The sequence below is a fragment of the Pelophylax lessonae genome (genome assembly GCF_965119305.1).
Source record: "Pelophylax lessonae genome assembly, chromosome: 4".
Lineage (NCBI taxonomy): Eukaryota > Metazoa > Chordata > Amphibia > Anura > Ranidae > Pelophylax > Pelophylax lessonae.
The window spans coordinates 314,262,173-314,279,799 of record NC_138771.1 but is presented as its reverse complement, the minus strand read 5'-3'; the positions used below and the strand labels follow the sequence as shown (position 1 = coordinate 314,279,799).

The 17,627-nt window shown below is 46.1% G+C and overlaps 1 protein-coding gene across 1 annotated transcript in view; it reads left to right on the top strand.

The window, feature by feature from the left end:
- Window positions 1-17,627, top strand: part of UIMC1 (ubiquitin interaction motif containing 1) — a 212,504-nt gene that overhangs the window by 89,110 nt on the left and 105,767 nt on the right. Inside the window, exon 6 of the mRNA XM_082256084.1 lies at window positions 14,134-14,198. Within this exon, the coding sequence (XP_082112210.1) occupies window positions 14,134-14,198 (65 nt within the window). The remainder of the gene's footprint in view (window positions 1-14,133; window positions 14,199-17,627) is intronic.

The window sequence follows — 17,627 nt, the reverse complement described above, 5'->3', positions numbered from 1 at the left end:
TAGGTTTGGAAAAAGAGTTTCCGTGACAGTGGTGCAGTATGTGTGACTTTATTTTTTGATGAAAGAGACTCTGTTTCTCCAGGCTGGATTGCTTGGATGTGTCACAGAGAATTCATCAAAAACGTTGACCCGACGCGTTTCGGCTAACAGAGTAGCCTTTGTCAAGGGTTTTGTGTCACCAAGTCTATAGAAATAGTGACAGATTTAATTATCATCTGTATATATCATAAATATTCACATATAGTGGGTTACATAATGTCGGTATGGAAAAACAACTGAAAATACATACGTTTGACCTGTTTTGGTGATACTTATTCAAAGTCTTAGAAGATCCGCAGCGAGAACCAATTGTGAGCAACCTGCAGGTATGGTGAGTGGTAAATATCAGGAGATACTGAATAAAGGAATTAGCATTCTTGATGGTGGCATCAACTTACTAGGTATTGGTTGGATGTCCGTTTATGCCTGGATTGGCCGATGAGATTTTGGCAGCAAACAATATATATAGATATATATATATTTCTGTATAGATACATATATATCTGGACGTCTTTGTTTTCTGCCAAAATCTCATCGGCCAATCCAGGCATAAACAGACATCCAACCAATACCTAGTAAGTTGATGCCACCATCAAGAATGCTAATTCCTTTATTCAGTATCTCCTGATATTTACCACTCACCATACCTGCAGGTTGCTCACAATTGGTTCTCGCTGCGGATCTTCTAAGACTTTGAATAAGTATCACCAAAACAGGTCAAACGTATGTATTTTCAGTTGTTTTTCCATACCGACATTATGTAACCCACTATATGTGAATATTTATGATATATACAGATGATAATTAAATCTGTCACTATTTCTACAGACTTGGTGACACAAAACCCTTGACAAAGGCTACTCTGTTAGCCGAAACGCGTCGGGTCAACGTTTTTGATGAATTCTCTGTGACACATCCAAGCAATCCAGCCTGGAGAAACAGAGTCTCTTTCATCAAAAAATAAAGTCACACATACTGCACCACTGTCACGGAAACTCTTTTTCCAAACCTAGCATTTTTCTATGCACCTTGGGTCTGTAACCCAAACACCAAACATCACCACAAATGTTTTTTAAAATATCTTTATTGAAGATACAATTGTATTCGCAATAAATTGCAATTATCTATTTTATACAACTGTGTATCCTTCACTTGCCCGTAAAAGTCCCACCTCTTGGCCTGAGAAACCAACCCATACCCCACACCAGACTCTAAGGGACGGAGGCAAAACACAACTACAAACTCTCCAGAGATCAACCAAAAAACCTCTCCGATGTTTCTCCCCCTGGCTCGCCTGAAGAGCTTGCACTCATGGATGAGCTGATTGCCTCCATTAAAGATACGTTGCACCTGGAGGATGAGCCTACTCCTCCTGCTAGGGTGTCCTCTTTTGGAACGCAGAGAACTCGCAAATCAGCGCAGGTTTTTCCCTGCCCTGCAGAATTTCATCATACTGTTAATGAGCAGTGGCGCAATTTAAAGAAACCCTTTACAGTGCCGAGTAAGTTTAAACTGCTTTATCCGTTTGCGCCCTCCACCGATGAGCGTTGGTGTGTGGCGCCTCAGGTGGATCACGCGTGGCCATTTTGAACAAGGCTACTGCGGTTCCTTCTGAGGCTGGAGTCTCTTGCCCGTCATGCCTATATGGTTGCTGGTTCCATGCTGAAGCCTATTTTTGCTTCCATTATTGCGGCCCAGGCTGTTGCAGATTGGACGAAGGTGCTCAGGTGCACCCTGGTGGCTGATTCGGCTCCGCCTACCACGTTGGCTATGGTGGATCAAATCCATCAAGGTGTCATGTACTTGTGTGATGCGGACTTGAATTTAGCTCCCTTGGCTGCGCGCCTGTCCAGCGTGGCGATACTGAACCGTCGTCTGATATGGCTGAAAAGTTGGTCGGTCGACCAATCTTCTCGCAAGACGCTGGCGGATTTTCCCTACGCGGGCTCTCGCCTTTTTGGCGAGGCTTTGGATACTCTGATTAAAGGTGTTACGGGGGGGCAAGAGTACTCTCTTACCCCAGTCTCACAAGCATAAGTCCTTCTGTGGTAAACGGAATTCCTCGTTTAGGCCCTCTCAGGGGTCCTTTCGTGCCTTTCGGTCGCAATCCAAGGGCAAGCCCTTCAAAGGCCAAGGCTCCCAGAAGAAGCCGTGGGCGGGTAAGCAGAAGTCCGGCCAGTCCGGTTCGACTTCCCACGCCAATTCCGCCTGAAGGGGCGCCCTCACCCGTTTCTGGGGTGGGGGGACGTCTGTGCGGTTTCTCACAACCTTGGCTGACCCACATTCGGGACAGATGGGTTCAGGAAATCGTTCGATCTGGTTACAAGATCGAATTTCTCTCTCGGCCGGCGGGCAGATTTTTTCCCTCAAATCTTCAGCTGTCTCCGGAGCGCTTGCAGGATCTGCACCTGGCGGTGCGGGACCTGCGGGTCCAAGGGTTGGTTGTTCCGGTGCCTCATCGGGACAGATTTCGGGGGTTTTACTCCAATCTGTTCACTGTGCCCAGAAAGGAGGGCAAGGTGCGTCCGATTCTGGACTTGAAAGCTCTGAACCGCTTTGTGCGGGTTCGCAAGTTCTGCATGGAATCCCTGCGCTCAGTGGTGGCTGCCCTGAGTCCGGGGGAATTCATGGCCTCCATCGATCTGAAGGATGCGTACCTACACATCCCCATTTTCGAGGGTCACCAGAGGTACCTTCGATTCGCCATTGCGGAGGATCACTACCAATTCGTGGCGTTGCCTTTCGGTCTCGCTTCGGCTCCGCGGGTTTTTACCAAGGTGCTGGCGCCGGTTCTGGCCCTGTTACGAGCACAGGGCATTGCTGTCTTGGGGAATCTGGACGATATCCTGATAAGGTCAAATGCCAGTCAGAGTCTGGTGACCGACCTGTCCACCACGATGCGGACACTGCAGGAGTTCGGTTGGACCATAAACATTCCGAAGTCGACTCTGTGTCCTTCGGTTCGTCTTCCCTACCTGGGAATGATTCTGGACTCTGTTCAAGCGAAGGTCTTCCTGCCGGAAGACAAGCTCCGGACACTTCAGGACGAGGTCCAGTCCCTCAGGGACAACCGGCACTCGTCTCTCCAGACATGCATGAGATGTCTAGGTTTGATGGTCTCGGCTTTCGAGGCGATCCCCTTTGCCCAGTTTCACACGCGGGGTCTCCAAGCGGAGATTCTTGCCGAGTGGGATGGGCGGCCGCAATCCCTGGATCTGCGGATCTCGTTTAGCCAACGCACCAGAAGGGATCTTCTGTGGTGGCTCCAGTCCCCGGCAGTGTTGGGGGGCAAGTCCTTTCGTCCATTAATGTGGACGATGATCACCACGGATGCCAGCCTGTCAGGCTGGGGTGGTGCTCTGGGCGTTCTGTCCGCCCAGGGAACTTGGTCGGAGGAGGAGTCCTCCCTTCCGATCAACATTCTGGAATTGAGGGCGATAAAGCTTTGCCTTCTGCGATGGACGGACCGACTTCGGGGCCGTCCAGTTCGGGTTCAGACGGACAATGCCACCGCGGTGGCCTATATCAACCATCAAGGGGGCACCAGGAGTGCCCGGGCGGCTCGGGAAGTAGCCGACATTCTGTCTTGGGCCGAGACGCAAGTCCCGGCGATAACGGCAGTACACATACCGGGGGTGGAGAACTGGCAGGCGGACTATCTAAGTCGCCAGACCATGGACCAGGGGGAATGGTCTCTTCACCCGGATGTCTTCCAGATGTTGTGCGCGAAGTGGGGTTCCCCAGATGTGGACCTGTTCGCGTCTCGTCTAAACAACAAGGTGGAAAGGTTCGTGGCAAGAACGCGCGATCCTCGGGCGGACGCCTCGGACGCGTTAGTGGCGCCCTGGCATCAGTATTGTCTGATGTATGCCTTTCCCCCGATTCAACTACTGTCCAGGCTCCTTCGCAGGTTGGCCTCGGAACCGCACACGGTGATTCTGGTGGCACCGGACTGGCCTCGCCGGTCTTGGTACGCAGACCTCGTCAATCTGGCAGTCGACGCTCCGTGGCGCCTGCCACTTCGGGAAGACCTTCTGTCTTAAGGGCCGATATTCCATCCTGCTTTACAGTCGCTGGCTTTAACGGCCTGGCTGTTGAAAGCCAGGTCCTGAAGGATAAGGGTCTCTCCCCTGAAGTCATTCCCACTTTGATCAAGGCTAGAAAAGCCTCGTCAGGAAAAATTTACTACCGTACTTGGAAAGCGTACTTTGCCTGGTGTGAGTCCAGGGGGTATTCCCCTCGCTCATACTCGGTGTCGCGAGTGTTGGCTTTCCTCCAAACTGGAGTGGACCAGCGTTTGGCGCTGGCCACAGTCAAGGGTCAGATTTCTGCGCTGGCCTTTCTCTTTCAACGCCCTGTGGCGTCTAATTCATTGATTCGCACCTTTGTTCAGGGGGTGCGTCATTTGGTCCCTCCTAGGAGGGAACCTTTGCCTCCTTGGGACTTGAACTTAGTTCTGTCCGTGTTACAACAGGCTCCCTTTGAAAAGATCAGGGAGATCTCGTTGTCTCTGTTGTCCAAAAAGGTTGCCTTTTTGGTGGCGATCACTTCGGCTCGCAGGGTGTCAGAGCTGGCGGCTTTGTCCTGCAGCTCTCCCTACCTGGTGATTCACAAGGATAAGGTGGTCTTGCGACCTAACCCATCCTTTCTTCCGAAAAGGATCTCGGAGTTTCACCTTAATGAAGACATTGTCTTGCCTTCGCTCTGCGCGAAGCCTAAGCATCCTAAGGAGGTTGCCTTGCATTCCTTGGATGTTGTCCGGGCTGTCAGGGTTTACCTGTCGTCCACTAAATCTTTTCGCAAGTCGGATTCCCTCTTTGTCCTTCCTGAGGGACCTTGGAAGGGCATGGCGGCGTCGGCTGCGACCATCGCCAAATGGATCAGACAGACCATTGAGCAAGCCTATGCTTTGAAGGGGAAGGTTCATCCCTTCCCTGTGAAGGCGCACTCTACCAGATCTTTGAGTACGTCTTGGGCTTACCGCCATCAGGCTTCTGTGGCCCAGGTGTGTAAGGCGGCGACTTGGTCGTCCGTTCACACCTTATCTAAATTTTATAAGGTGGATGTTCAGGCATCGGCTGATGCCTCCTTTGGCCGTAAAGTTCTCAGTGCGGCAGTTTCTTAGGGACCTTTGGTTTTTTGGGCCCTTGGTTATTGGGGTGTTTTACCCCTGGGTTACTTGTTTTCCTGGGTTGTTGCTCCTGTTGAGCACGTTTTCCTGTTGCCCAGTTGGTTCTCTTACTGTGGTAAGGTTCCTTTCTCTGATGTGGGTACTGCGTTGCCTTTTCTACGGTTGCGTCTCCCACCCCTCATGTCTACACTGCTTTGGGACATCCCATTGGTGAAGACTTGTGAGTGGGCGGCGACTGTCGGAGGACGTAAGAGAAAACGTAATTTTTGTAAAATCTTACCGTAAAATTCCTTTCTCTGAGTCCTCCGACAGTCGCCGCCCTCCGCCCCTCTTTTGGGGTTTTTGTGTACTCTTACTGCTATGCTACCAAACTGAGTTGGGAATGCTGGTGCAGGGAGGTATTGACTGAGGGGACAGCCCCTAGGGGTGTGTCTATGCTAAAAGCTTTTGTTATTAACAATTCTTGTTGCCTAGCTACTCCTGCGGAGCAAAGGTCAATACCCATTGGTGAAGACTTGTGAGTGGGCGGCGACTGTCGGAGGACTCAGAGAAAGGAATTTTATGGTAAGATTTTACAAAAATTCAGTTTTTTTTTTTTAATAATAATAAAAAAAAATACATTTTTTATTTTTTTTATTAATTAAAAAAAAAAGAAAAATATTATTTTTTTTTTTTTTAATTTAAAAAATAAATTAATAATAACCACACTCCCTGTCCACTTACCTTAAGCAAAGGTAACTGGATAAGGAGATGAAGCCTGCAAAAACTTCCCTCTCATCTCCTCTTTGGAAGGAGATGGGAAGGCATTGAGAACAAGGCAGTGGAAACAGTCATTACTCCCGGCCACCACAAGAGGGCGCCAGTTCCCCATTGGAAGCCTCTCTCACAGAAGAAGGCTGAAAAGCCGGGGCCTCAATTTTTGGACGGCGCGGAAGTACGTTCACTCGGGGAGGGGGTGGGGGGCGCAAAAAGGACAGGACACCTCCTGCAGGGCACCCCAGGTGCCAGGTCGCTAATTCTAGTCGCAAATGCGACCTGGCGCCCGGGGTTTGTCGAGCCCTGGCATAAACGGTATCTAGGAAGAGACAGCTTCCAGCATGCAGGCTCTGTCCCCTTCTTTCTGAACACGTGGATTCACCGTTTATTTGATTGATTGTATGGACATTGGAACATGTATGGACACTGATTTTGAGTTTTATTACACTATGTGTGCACATAACTGGCGCAACACTACTTTTTGGTTTATTTAGTTTACATTGTGTGGTTTAGACACTTTTAGTGTGTGCAGCCGGTCTTTATATCATTTGATTATTGCACCATTCACTATTGATATTTTTTTGCGCTGATAGTTTTTGTTATATTTTGATACACTCCTATATAAACCTGTATGTTGTGTGTGTATACTTGTATATAGACCTGTATGTTGTGTGAGTGTATACTTGTATATAAACCTATATGTTTTGTGTGTGTGTATACTAGGGATGCACCGAAATGAAATTCTTGGCCGAAGCCGAATAATAATAAAATGTTTGGCCGAAGGCCGAATACCGAACGCGGTGTTTTGCATTTTTTACATTTATTTTGCCAATTTTTTGTCCTCTCTCTTGTCCTCTCGTGTCTCTCTCTCTCTCTCTCTCGTCCTCTCACTCTCTCTCTCTCGTCCTCTCATGTCTCTCTCTCTCTCTCTTGTCCTCTCATGTCTCTCTCTCTCTCCCTAAATGTTACTGTAGGGAATGGGATTCAGTGCACACTGCAGCCTTGTACCATAGGGTTAATGTTAGTGACACTGTAGGGATTGGGAAGGATGCTGGGAATGGAAATCAAGAAGCATGCAGGCAGCCTTGTAAATTTTAATTGCAGATACAGGGCACTGGGCAGGTCAGGGTTAATGTGGTAACATCAATTACTCAGTGACAGTCAGTCAGTGTCAGTGTGGACTCGATCAGATTATACAGTGACAGACAGTCTCTCATAGTGGTGGTAGTAGGAGGCTGGAGGTGGACTAGTAGTAGCCTGGAAAGGAGCACAGCCGCATACATACATTACTCACTCGTGCACTGCAGCCCGCCCCACACATTCAGTGAGTCTTACTCTCCTCCCTAGTTTTTTCAATGGCACATTCAGGAAGCCAATCACGCCGTGAGTAGCGGCACAGCAGAACCAATCAGGTGTGCAGGCACGCGTGATTGGTTCGCTGTGCAGCTAATCACGGCGTGATTGGCTTCCTGAATGTGCCATTGAAAAAACTAGGGAGGAGAGTAAGACTCACTGAATGCTCACCGCTGAAGTGTCCCAGCTTCCCCTGCCTAACACGGAAGTCTGTGAGTCCTCCTGTCCTCCTCCGAGTCCCTTCCCCCTGTAAATATCGCCTACGGCCACAGAACGATAGTCAATATCATATCGACTATCGTTCAGCCCTATTATTCAGCACAAAATTATTCGGCCTTTTGACTTATTCGGCCGAACACCGAAAGTGCTATTTTTTCTATTTTCGGCCGAATAATGTTCGGCCGCCGATTATTCGGTGCATCCCTAGTGTATACACTCATATATAAATCTGTATGTGTGTGTATATACTCATATATAAATCTGTATTTTGTGTATGTGTGTATACACTTATATAAACCTGTATGTTGTGTGAGTGAATACTTGTAAATAAACCTGTATGGTGTGTGTATACTCATATAAACCTATGTATGTGTATGTATATGTGTGTCTGTATGTATGTGTGTATATATATATATATATATATATATAATAAAACGTTTGGTGAATGGTTCGATATCTTAACGGCAACATGGGCCAGGTTCACGCGCATGCACATGGCTATCCAGAGACCCGTCAAGAAGCGCCACCTAGCGTGGAGTACACATCAAGTTCTGCTACAAATTGGGGAAGACTGGGACGCATGGAATGTTGGCAAAAGTGTACGAGATTGAAGTCGTGAGAAGAAAATGTGTTTACAAATGGTTCAAATGCTTTTGTGATGGGAAGGAAATGACTGAGGATGAGCCACATTCGGGTAAGCTGTGGACAGGCAGAACCCCAGTCACAATCAACTAAGTGCGACAAATGCTGGCAGAAGAGCCGCGACTGACTCTGATTGATGGCAGAGGAATTGGGCATTCACAAGGACACAGTGTGCACCATGGTCCGCAAAGATCTAGGTAAGCGGAAGATCTGTTCCTGGTTTGTGCCGCACAAAGTCACAGAAAGCAATGGAAAACTGGATGGAAACCTCTAGAGATTTTTCTACCATGTGTGGAAAGGATCCATCTTGCGCCAGGCTGAGCGTGTGACGTACCTGTTCTCGATCATCCAATGTACTACCCTGATCTGGCGCCTGCGGACTTCTTTCTGTTTACCAACCTGAAGAGTGTCATGAAAGACGCACGTTTTGCAGGCGTGGCGGGCAATCCAAGAATGTGTGACGGCGTTTCTGCGATCGATTCCTAAAGAGACCTTTGCTGATAGTTTCCAGAAGCTTTATGAACCTTGCCAAACGTATGTTGTGAAGGATGGCAATTCTTTTGAAGGCCAATAAAGGTAATTTGTTTGTAGCTTCCCTTTTGTTTGTTTTCTGATACCATTCACCAAACTTTTTAGACAACCTACCTTGTATATGTGAGTGATTGGTCTAAGCGCTTGCTTAGTGTTAAATCTAAAAAAAACTCTCAAGTGATTATAAAGTGCAATAGTGTTAAATACAATTCCACAAGTAATGTTAATAAATAGATAAATATAAAACAATATAAATGTTGATCAAAATTCCTGTGAATAAAAACTTGCAAATATCTTGAAAGCTAAATAGTGACTGGTGATAATAAACAGAATATAAATAATAATTAGTGTCCTTTAATTGTCCAAAGTTCATACAAAATGCTCGTGTTCAAACTTGATATATATAATCTCAGCTGTTCCTTGTCCCAAATGAGTAATATGGTCGGGTCACTTACCAGATGGTGTAACCCTGATAGGGTTTTCAGGCAATAAAATTGTTTCTAACGCGTTTCGTCACTTCCGGTGACGTCTTCAGAGCTCAGCTTCAGCTCTGAAGACGTCACCGGAAGTGACGAAACGCGTTAGCTTGGAACGCATAGCAGGGGTACGTTACGTTGGTTGGACCGCAAGCCGGAAGTCGGAAGCTAGCTCCGAGAGGACGTGCAGCCCGCACCGCACCGCTGGCCACCAATGTTATACGCCCGTAACAATTTTATTGCCTGAAAACCCTATCAGGGTAAATAAAGCACCTTTATTCTAAAATACTACACTATCTGGAGCACTCTTTTTTTCTCCTACATATTGAACCGGATCGTTTACTATGGAAGCCTGAGGGACTGTTGCCATCCCATGGGATTACATCCTGAGGAGATCCACTGAGCCCAGGGGGCTTACTAAGCCTGATTGGTTCTGGTCCGTACGGCATACAGTACCTACACCATCTGGTAAGTGACTCGACCATATTACTCATTTGGGACAAGGAACAGCTGAGATTTTATATATCAAGTTTGAACACGAGCATTTTGTATGAACTTTGGACAATTAAAGGACACTAATTATTATTTATATTCTATTTATTATCACCAATCACTATTTATCTTTCAAGATATTTGCAAGTTTTTATTCACAGGAATTTTGATCAACATTTATATTTTTTTATATTTATCTATTTATTAACATTACTTGTGGAATTGTATTTAACACTATTGCACTTTATAATCACTTGAGAGTTTTTTTAGATTTAACACTAAGCAAGCGCTGTATTTGGTCGCTCAGACCAATCACTCACAACTACCTCACTATTATATACAACAGCTGCTATTACACTTATTTATTTGTTTATAAATATTTATGAATATTATTTATTAACATTAGATTGCACTTTATCTCACTCACCTTTTTCCAGTGTCGCGTGGAAATATACTAATATATTTTGCACCATTATACCTTGTATATGTATATATAAATGTGTGTGTATTGGGACTGGTAAATATGCCTTCATTTATCTTTATGTCGGCCTCCGGTAATCCCCTGTACTGTAGGACTGGGGGACAAGGGAGGTAGCACCCTGAACTAAACACATAAAGTTGATTTGTGATAAAAGTTGAAAGCTGTGTGCTTCAGAAAACAGAATGACTGGGAGGAAGCGACGGCTGCATGTGTGTGTGATGGTTTGACATACAAGCTGTAGTTGAGAGAACAGACAAGGATGGTCTTGTTCCATTCCGTAGTAATTTATTGTGATCATGCAGCTTCTGATTAGCCTCCCATAGTTACAGCACTCTCCTCTTTAGCCCAGGTCACTTGGTTTGCTTGCCATTGTTTATTTCTTTATCCTGAGCTACTGTTCCTGTGGTGCAAGCATTGGTAGTATTGATGTTCTGTCTTATTGTCTAAGGCAGAGAAATATGCTCTTATTCTCGCAGTAATAGCCTTTGTGAAATACAGCTCTCAGTACAGCCCTGCCTGTTCATGTTACTCTGTATGGAAAGAGGTTGGTTGGTAGTTGGCTGAGGATTTATAGGGTTTATAGATGGGTGATAGAGGTATACTGTACCTGCCTGAACTAAGCACTCACTTCCAAGTTAGATGAAGGAACTACCGGTTTATATTTCTTTATCAAAGCGTTTTGTGGTGGATGCGTTTTGAAGGGTTATTTATCCATTTACATATTTCCTTTGAAGAATGGGGCATACTAAAAAAAAAGCCCTTAACAATACAAATGAAATGCATTTATTATTTATTCATACAGTATAGTACAAGTATATGCTTTAACACCGCATCTGTAGCATTTTGTTAGCACACTGAAAACTGCATTAGCATTTTAAGCAGGGTCCTAGTCTTTATCTGACCCATTTCTTTCTGTCAAATGCCCATTCGCATAGGCAGCCAATGTTAGTCAATGCAGATTCAGCGCTTCCAAAATTGACAGGTTTGCAAGGATGGCCGCAGGGCCCTGAACGCAGACCACGTACGCCAGGGCCGCTGATAGGGGGGGAACCATCAGTCCTCCTGTAGGGGGCTTGGGCACATAGGTGGGCCTGAACAGCAGAGGAAATCGGTGTGGTTGGGTGCAGGAGCAATTACAGAAGGATGCCCTGTGCGGCTCTCTGCAGCAGCTGAAAAACAGTTTCTCTCCCTTCTGCCGGCTTTCAGCTGCTGCAGAGAGAGACAGACACAGGGCATCATTCCTGTAATTGCTTCCCCTGCCCCCTCCCAGTTCTGTCTGTTTCTGATTCCTCCCTGTGCCCCCCTGTCAGTCTGACACCCCCAGACTTTTAAACATTGTAATCATTTTTGAAAATTGTAAAATAAAGTAATTTTAAAAATGTAAAAAAAAAACAATTAAAAAGGGCTAATTCCCACAGGTTCTCTGTTATGTTTGTGTACGCTAATAATGATTTTTGTCTATTTAAAGTAAAAATATTGCTTTGATATATTTGGGGGGGCCCTGCCAGGTAGGCTGTATGAGGCACTATGATTACTAACAGCAGCCCTGTACCTGCCCCTGTATGCAGCTTCACACCCCTTCGGGCCGATAAACAAATGGCTGTTCACAGTGAACAGGTTTCTGCACCCACGTTAAGCCCACCCACGTTAAGGAACCCAAAGTACTGTAAGTTTCACTAGAGAACCTGATGAATTTTATTCATCCTGTGATTGAGTTTTTTATATCTTGCATCCTATTGCATTTATGGTAAATCAAATCTTCTATAAGTTGAGCTGACATCAGTTATATTTTTACACGTTAGGTGCATGCAAGCAAGAAGTGTAATTTCTGTATGCTGCTCTGTCCCTCTGCTATCAGCTTGAATCACTTCTGACAAGTTTTCCTGACACCAAGAGAAAAATGGTGACACGGGATTGAGCTCCAGCACATAGCCTGTGATTGACAGCCTCAGCTTTTTTCCTGTGTGCCGTGTGGAGAGGGGTGTATCCCTTCCGTCCAATTAGCTTGCAGAGCTCTCCTCACTGAGCTCTGCAGTGTGTAACTTTAGCTCTCTTTTTTTTTTTTGACCGCACGGACAAGTTTTATAAATTTGGCACTTTGAATGGATGTAAAAAAAGAGAGCTGCAGAAAAACATTTACAACTTAGGTAGGAGGATCACCAGAGGATAGCCACTTCACTTGGGTATATGGAAGGGTTTACAATCATTTCAAACAATCAAACTAAAAACACTATTTATATCATATTTTAAATTTTTTCCCATCCATCCTTGTCTCCATGCTTTATTTTGTTGGGAAATCACATTGAAAAACACCCCTCTAGCATTTCTGGCTGTGGCCATTTTGAGTAATGGCAAATGATTAATTTAACATTTACTTGGAAACCATGTGTGCTTAGCTGAGAAAACCCCTCCTCCTCCCCTCCCCTCCTCTCCTCCTGATGACTTCTGGGATGTATGACATCATTAGCCTAGGCAAGAAACCAGGAAGTAAATAAAAAAATTTAAATAAAAAAAAGTTTAAAACAAACAAATACCGTATATGCCGGCGTAAAAGAGGACCTTTTAACCTTAAAAACATCCCCCAAAAATAGGGGGGTCTACTTATACATAAAGTGTAAAATGTAAGGACTACTTTGCATGGCCCAAAACGAATGTCCCTATTAATCTCTCAACGCACTGGATCTGCGGTAATACTGTATGTACGGTAGCTTCGGCTACATACAGTATACCGCACTGAGCCAATCGTGGTGAGCGATGTATTCTATTATTGAATACAAAGCCTGCTCAGATTGGTGGAGTCAGAGAGGCAGGATGATGTTACAACCTCTGACTCAGCCAATCCGAGCTGGCTTTGTATTTATTAATAGAATACATCGCTCACCGCGATTGGCTCAGCACAGTATACTGTATGTAGCAGAAGCTATGGTACATACAGTATTACCGCACATCTAGCACGTTGAGAGATTAATAGGGGCGTTTGTTTTGGTCCATGTAAAGTAGTCCCCACATTTTTTACTCTGCTACGGTACATACATTATTACCGCACATTCAGCGGGTTGAGAGATTAATAGGGATGTTAGTTTTGGGCCATGTAAGTAGTCCCCGCATTTTTTACTCCGCTACGGTACATACAGTATTATCGTACATCCAGTTTAGAGATTAGGGACGTTCCTTTGGGCCATGTAAAGTAGTCCTCACATTTTATACTCCACTACGGTACATACAGTATTACTGTACATCTAGTTTAGAGATTAGGGACGTTCCTTTGGGCCATGTAAAGTAGTCCTCACATTTTATACTCCACTACGGTACATACAGTATTACTGTACATCTAGTTTAGAGATTAGGGACGTTCGTTTTGGGCTGACAGATTAGTGGGTGTAAACGGCCGAAGGGGGTAGTCTTATACGGCAAGTATAGCCCAAAATCTATATTTTAAATGGAAAATTAGGGAGTTGTCTTATACGCTGGCAAATACGGTATGATATACTTTTCTATCTATTTACTAATGCTTATCAGTATGAGGATTAAAAATATTCAATGTTTATTGGGAGAGTAATATTTCACTTTAAGGACCTGCAGCTAGTTCAGGCAAGCATTTGTTTCGGTGGCTGTAACATTACTGACACTTGCAGCAATTTCAGGTGGTTCTTGCTACTGCTTCTTTAATAGCCTGTCACTATAGCAGCCAGAAATTCTTCAGTGAATTACTACCAGTTCTCAGATTAGGAAACTGGCGGTAATTAAGACCAACTCTGTGCTGGCCTATTGAAGTACACCAGTACTCAGAGCAGGCATTGCCAGTGCTGGGAAGCTGTCATTAATGTTGCAGCTTTCTGCACGGAGCTGTATCCCTGGTCCCATATAGCTGTTGACCCGGGGGAGACCCCTGGGCACCTTTTTAGGTTTTTAGAATTTTTTATTTTATGTTTTGTGTTTTTTTTTTTTTTTTTTTTTTTTTACATTGCATTGCATTTAGTTGACAAAATGTATGTTTTTTGTTTTCTTTTCAGGAACCGCGTACCGAATCGCTGCCAAGTGAATGTGAAGGAGTAGCACCAGAGGTGCTTGTAGAGAGGTGAGATAGCACACACATTTTGTTTCCCATCCTTGTGGCCTGGGCTATGTAATGTCTACCAGTGATAACGACCTGTACCAGCTGACCATCAAGCTAAAAAACGGAACCTCTTTACTATGAGACTGTTCTTTTCCCACACAGTATCTAGCAGGCACCTGGCTCTGGGCCACACGCCATGTCTCTGGAGTGCTGTTCCTGGCAGCACAATCATTTTTCATGCTTTAGGTGCATTTCTTTTTACATAAACATGTTTCAAGAGCAAGCAATATTCTTGTCACAAGGGAAACAACTTGTTTGGAGAGTAGTTAGAGCTGTTAATGTAATCGTCTGAAAATTAGTATAAGCACTGCTACAGTGTAACTTTATTGGGGTATTAAGTGCTGCAGGTGAAATGCTGAATGTAGCGGAACACCAAATGACTCCGGTACGTCTGGATCATTTTCATCTATAATGCGTGCTTTTGAAATATACAACAAATGGTACTATTTATCGCCTGCATAGTTTTAGAAGCAAGTACATCCAGAGGGAAAAGCAGTGCAGCTGAAATGTGCATAATAAAGCCCATCCGGCACATTTACATCTCGCAAACTTATTTAGTATACAGTACATGTATTTTACTATTCCGGATGTTTATATAGTGCTTACATTTTCTATAGAGCTTTCAACCGTGTGTTCTCACCTTTTGCATCTTTCAATGTCCCATTACAATTGGCATTGTATTGTCTCTAGGCCCCGGAATCACTCTGCATTCCCGTGCAAATCACATGCGATTTAGTGTGATGCAATTTGAGCCCATCATTTTGTACAACTCAAATCGCACCACATCCGCACGATAAAGGTGCAGGCACCTTTTTTTTTTGCCACACTGGAATCTAATCTCATCGGTGTTCACATACCCATGTGATACGATTCAGGTAAACACACTGCGTTCTGTGGCCTGCTTTTGGGGTGTCTTTAACTTTTAATTGACACCCGCAGCAGGTCGCAAGAACACAGTACAATTGCTATGCGGTTTGATGCTATTCAGGAAAAGCAGCGATTCCTGTGCGTTTCCCACATCACAAGTGTGAACTGGGGCTCAGTCTGTAAAAGAGGCAATTCAGCTGTGCATTCAACTTGGGTAGAAGACGGTCACTATGTCATTGTCTGATGATGGGAGGGTGGGGGGTAGTAGGGGGAATAAGGAGGCCATAAATATCTGTGGGAATAAGCTCATCCAGGATTTTCAAACCATAGCAGCCTAAAGCCTAGTACACACCAGCCGAATGTCAGGCAGCATCAGCCGGTTAAATGGAAACAGGTCGACATTCGGCCTGTGTGTACGGCAGCTGGTCTGACAGAAGTCAGCCATTTGGCTGGCTTCTGTTAAAGGGGCATGACCGAAAATGGTCTGCTGATCGGCATCTGATCAGCGCTCTCAGCCAATGTGTTTTATGGCGTGGGGGCCATTGCCCCTTTCAGGACACAATAGCTCAGCGGGGGAGATCGCTGTACTAACATCACATAGCTAGTACAGTGGCTTCTCCGGAGCTGTCCCCTTTTTTTCCTTCAGCTCACTAGGTTAAACCAAAAAAAAAAAAAAAAACTAGTAGTATGTACTAGGCTTAAGGCTGCCCATTGATACCTTGTTTTCTTTCAGAGGAATGATCGAAAAAAACAAAACAAAAGGATTCCCTCATCCACACAAGCCAGGTAGATGGAGGAATCCTCCCTACTGTGTCATTGTATTCTGACAGCAGATCTCCTCTGCTGTCTGAATACACTGATAAGCAGGGGCAGCCAGCTGATTGAGAACATTTTTCCAACACCCCCATTCAACAGAACAGGAATGGCCATAGATGATTTAAATTCAGTCGGTCCCTGCTGAACTGGCCGAGATTTGATCCATCTATTTATCAACCCCTGTGTTTTAGTAAGGATACCAGAAGTAACGTTAATTGGGAGCTAAATCTGCTAAGACAATGCACATTTGTCTGAAATGCACGTTCACAAGCATCTCCGGTTTTAATGGATTTTAAGGATTCATTTTAACTGCCTTGAATGAGAAAACAAATTTCTCTTTCCTTCATTGAAGAACAAAACTCCTGATCTTCATAACCATTTGATTATACTGCCCCCCTACAGGAGTAGGACACTAGGCAGAAAAAGACTCTGGCTACGCATATGGGCAGTCCCAGGGGGTATACTCCCTCTCCCTGCTAAAGGTACTCAGTTTTTTTCTGTCTAGTCAGTAGTAAGGACCTAGTTCCTTGCTGGGATCTCTGGTCCTGGCAAATTTTTTCCCTTTAGATAGGCTGGATAATCTAAATCCAGTGGTCACCCCAGTCTTGCCAGCGAGTGTGTGGCAGACCTCAGCTCTGCGCTAGGTCGGCTGCGACATAGCCCCACCGGACAGGGGGCTGGCTTGCGAGGTAAATGCCTCGTGAGGTCGCATACGACCAGGTCTCGGCCCCAGTCGCAGTGTTCCTCTTGGCGGACAGCCCCCCCATTTAGATGGAGAGGGGTTCTGTCTGGAGTGGTGCCCTCCTGGTTCCTGGTATGGTTAGTAGCTGTCCCCCCTCTCCCCCTAGAGGGTTTTGGGGTGGAAGTGGGCCCCTCCTTGGGACAGCCAGACCCCCGGGTTCCCCTCCCTCCCGTCAGGCGCCCCCCTTTCATCTGTCCCTATCCTAACCCCCCCTTCACTTATGCTGGGGCTTTGTGGGTGGTCTGGTCCACCTCCTGGGTTGGGGGCAGGGCGCTATGCTGGCGATGGGGGCCTGGGGGGGGGATGCGACACTGCCGACTGGACGATTGGCTGTGCGGGGGGTTGTACCTGGTGGGGGCTCTTACCGGGGCCCCCAGTCCTGCCTGGGCTGGTCCTTGAGGCTTGGGGATCCCTAATTGGTCCCTGGGAGCATCGTGATGCCACACAGGGGGTGCCATTTTACTGTAGTCTGTGTGTTTCTATGCACGGCGGCCATGTTTGCGTAGTCGGGCAGCCATTTTGTAGTGGTTTGCCATTGAAAATAGTGGCGGCCATAACAGTGAAGCCCTGTGTGGGTGGCGATTTCGGCGGTGGGAGCCCCTCCTCATCCCCAAGTGCTGTCTCCTGGAACCTTCTACTTCCTGAACGCCGCACGTGCAGTGCAGATTATCCTGGTGGCTGCAGGTGCCTTGTTTCTGCTGGGTGGTAAGTCTGGTGGGGTTCTCTCCCTCTCTGCTGAGGATCGCTTGGTGCTCTGTGCCTAGCGACTGGGTGGTGCTGCCAGCGCGGTGGGGGTGTCCCTTGCAGTGTTTTTACACCTGTTTTGCGGGGTTCACCTGGTGACTCATGGAGTCTTTGGAGCACATCTCCCCACCTGACCCCCTCTCTGAGGCTGCGGGGCCCTCCGGGTCCTAACCATCCATCGATGCACTGGCGGCGGTCCTGGAGTCCTTTGTGTCCCGGGT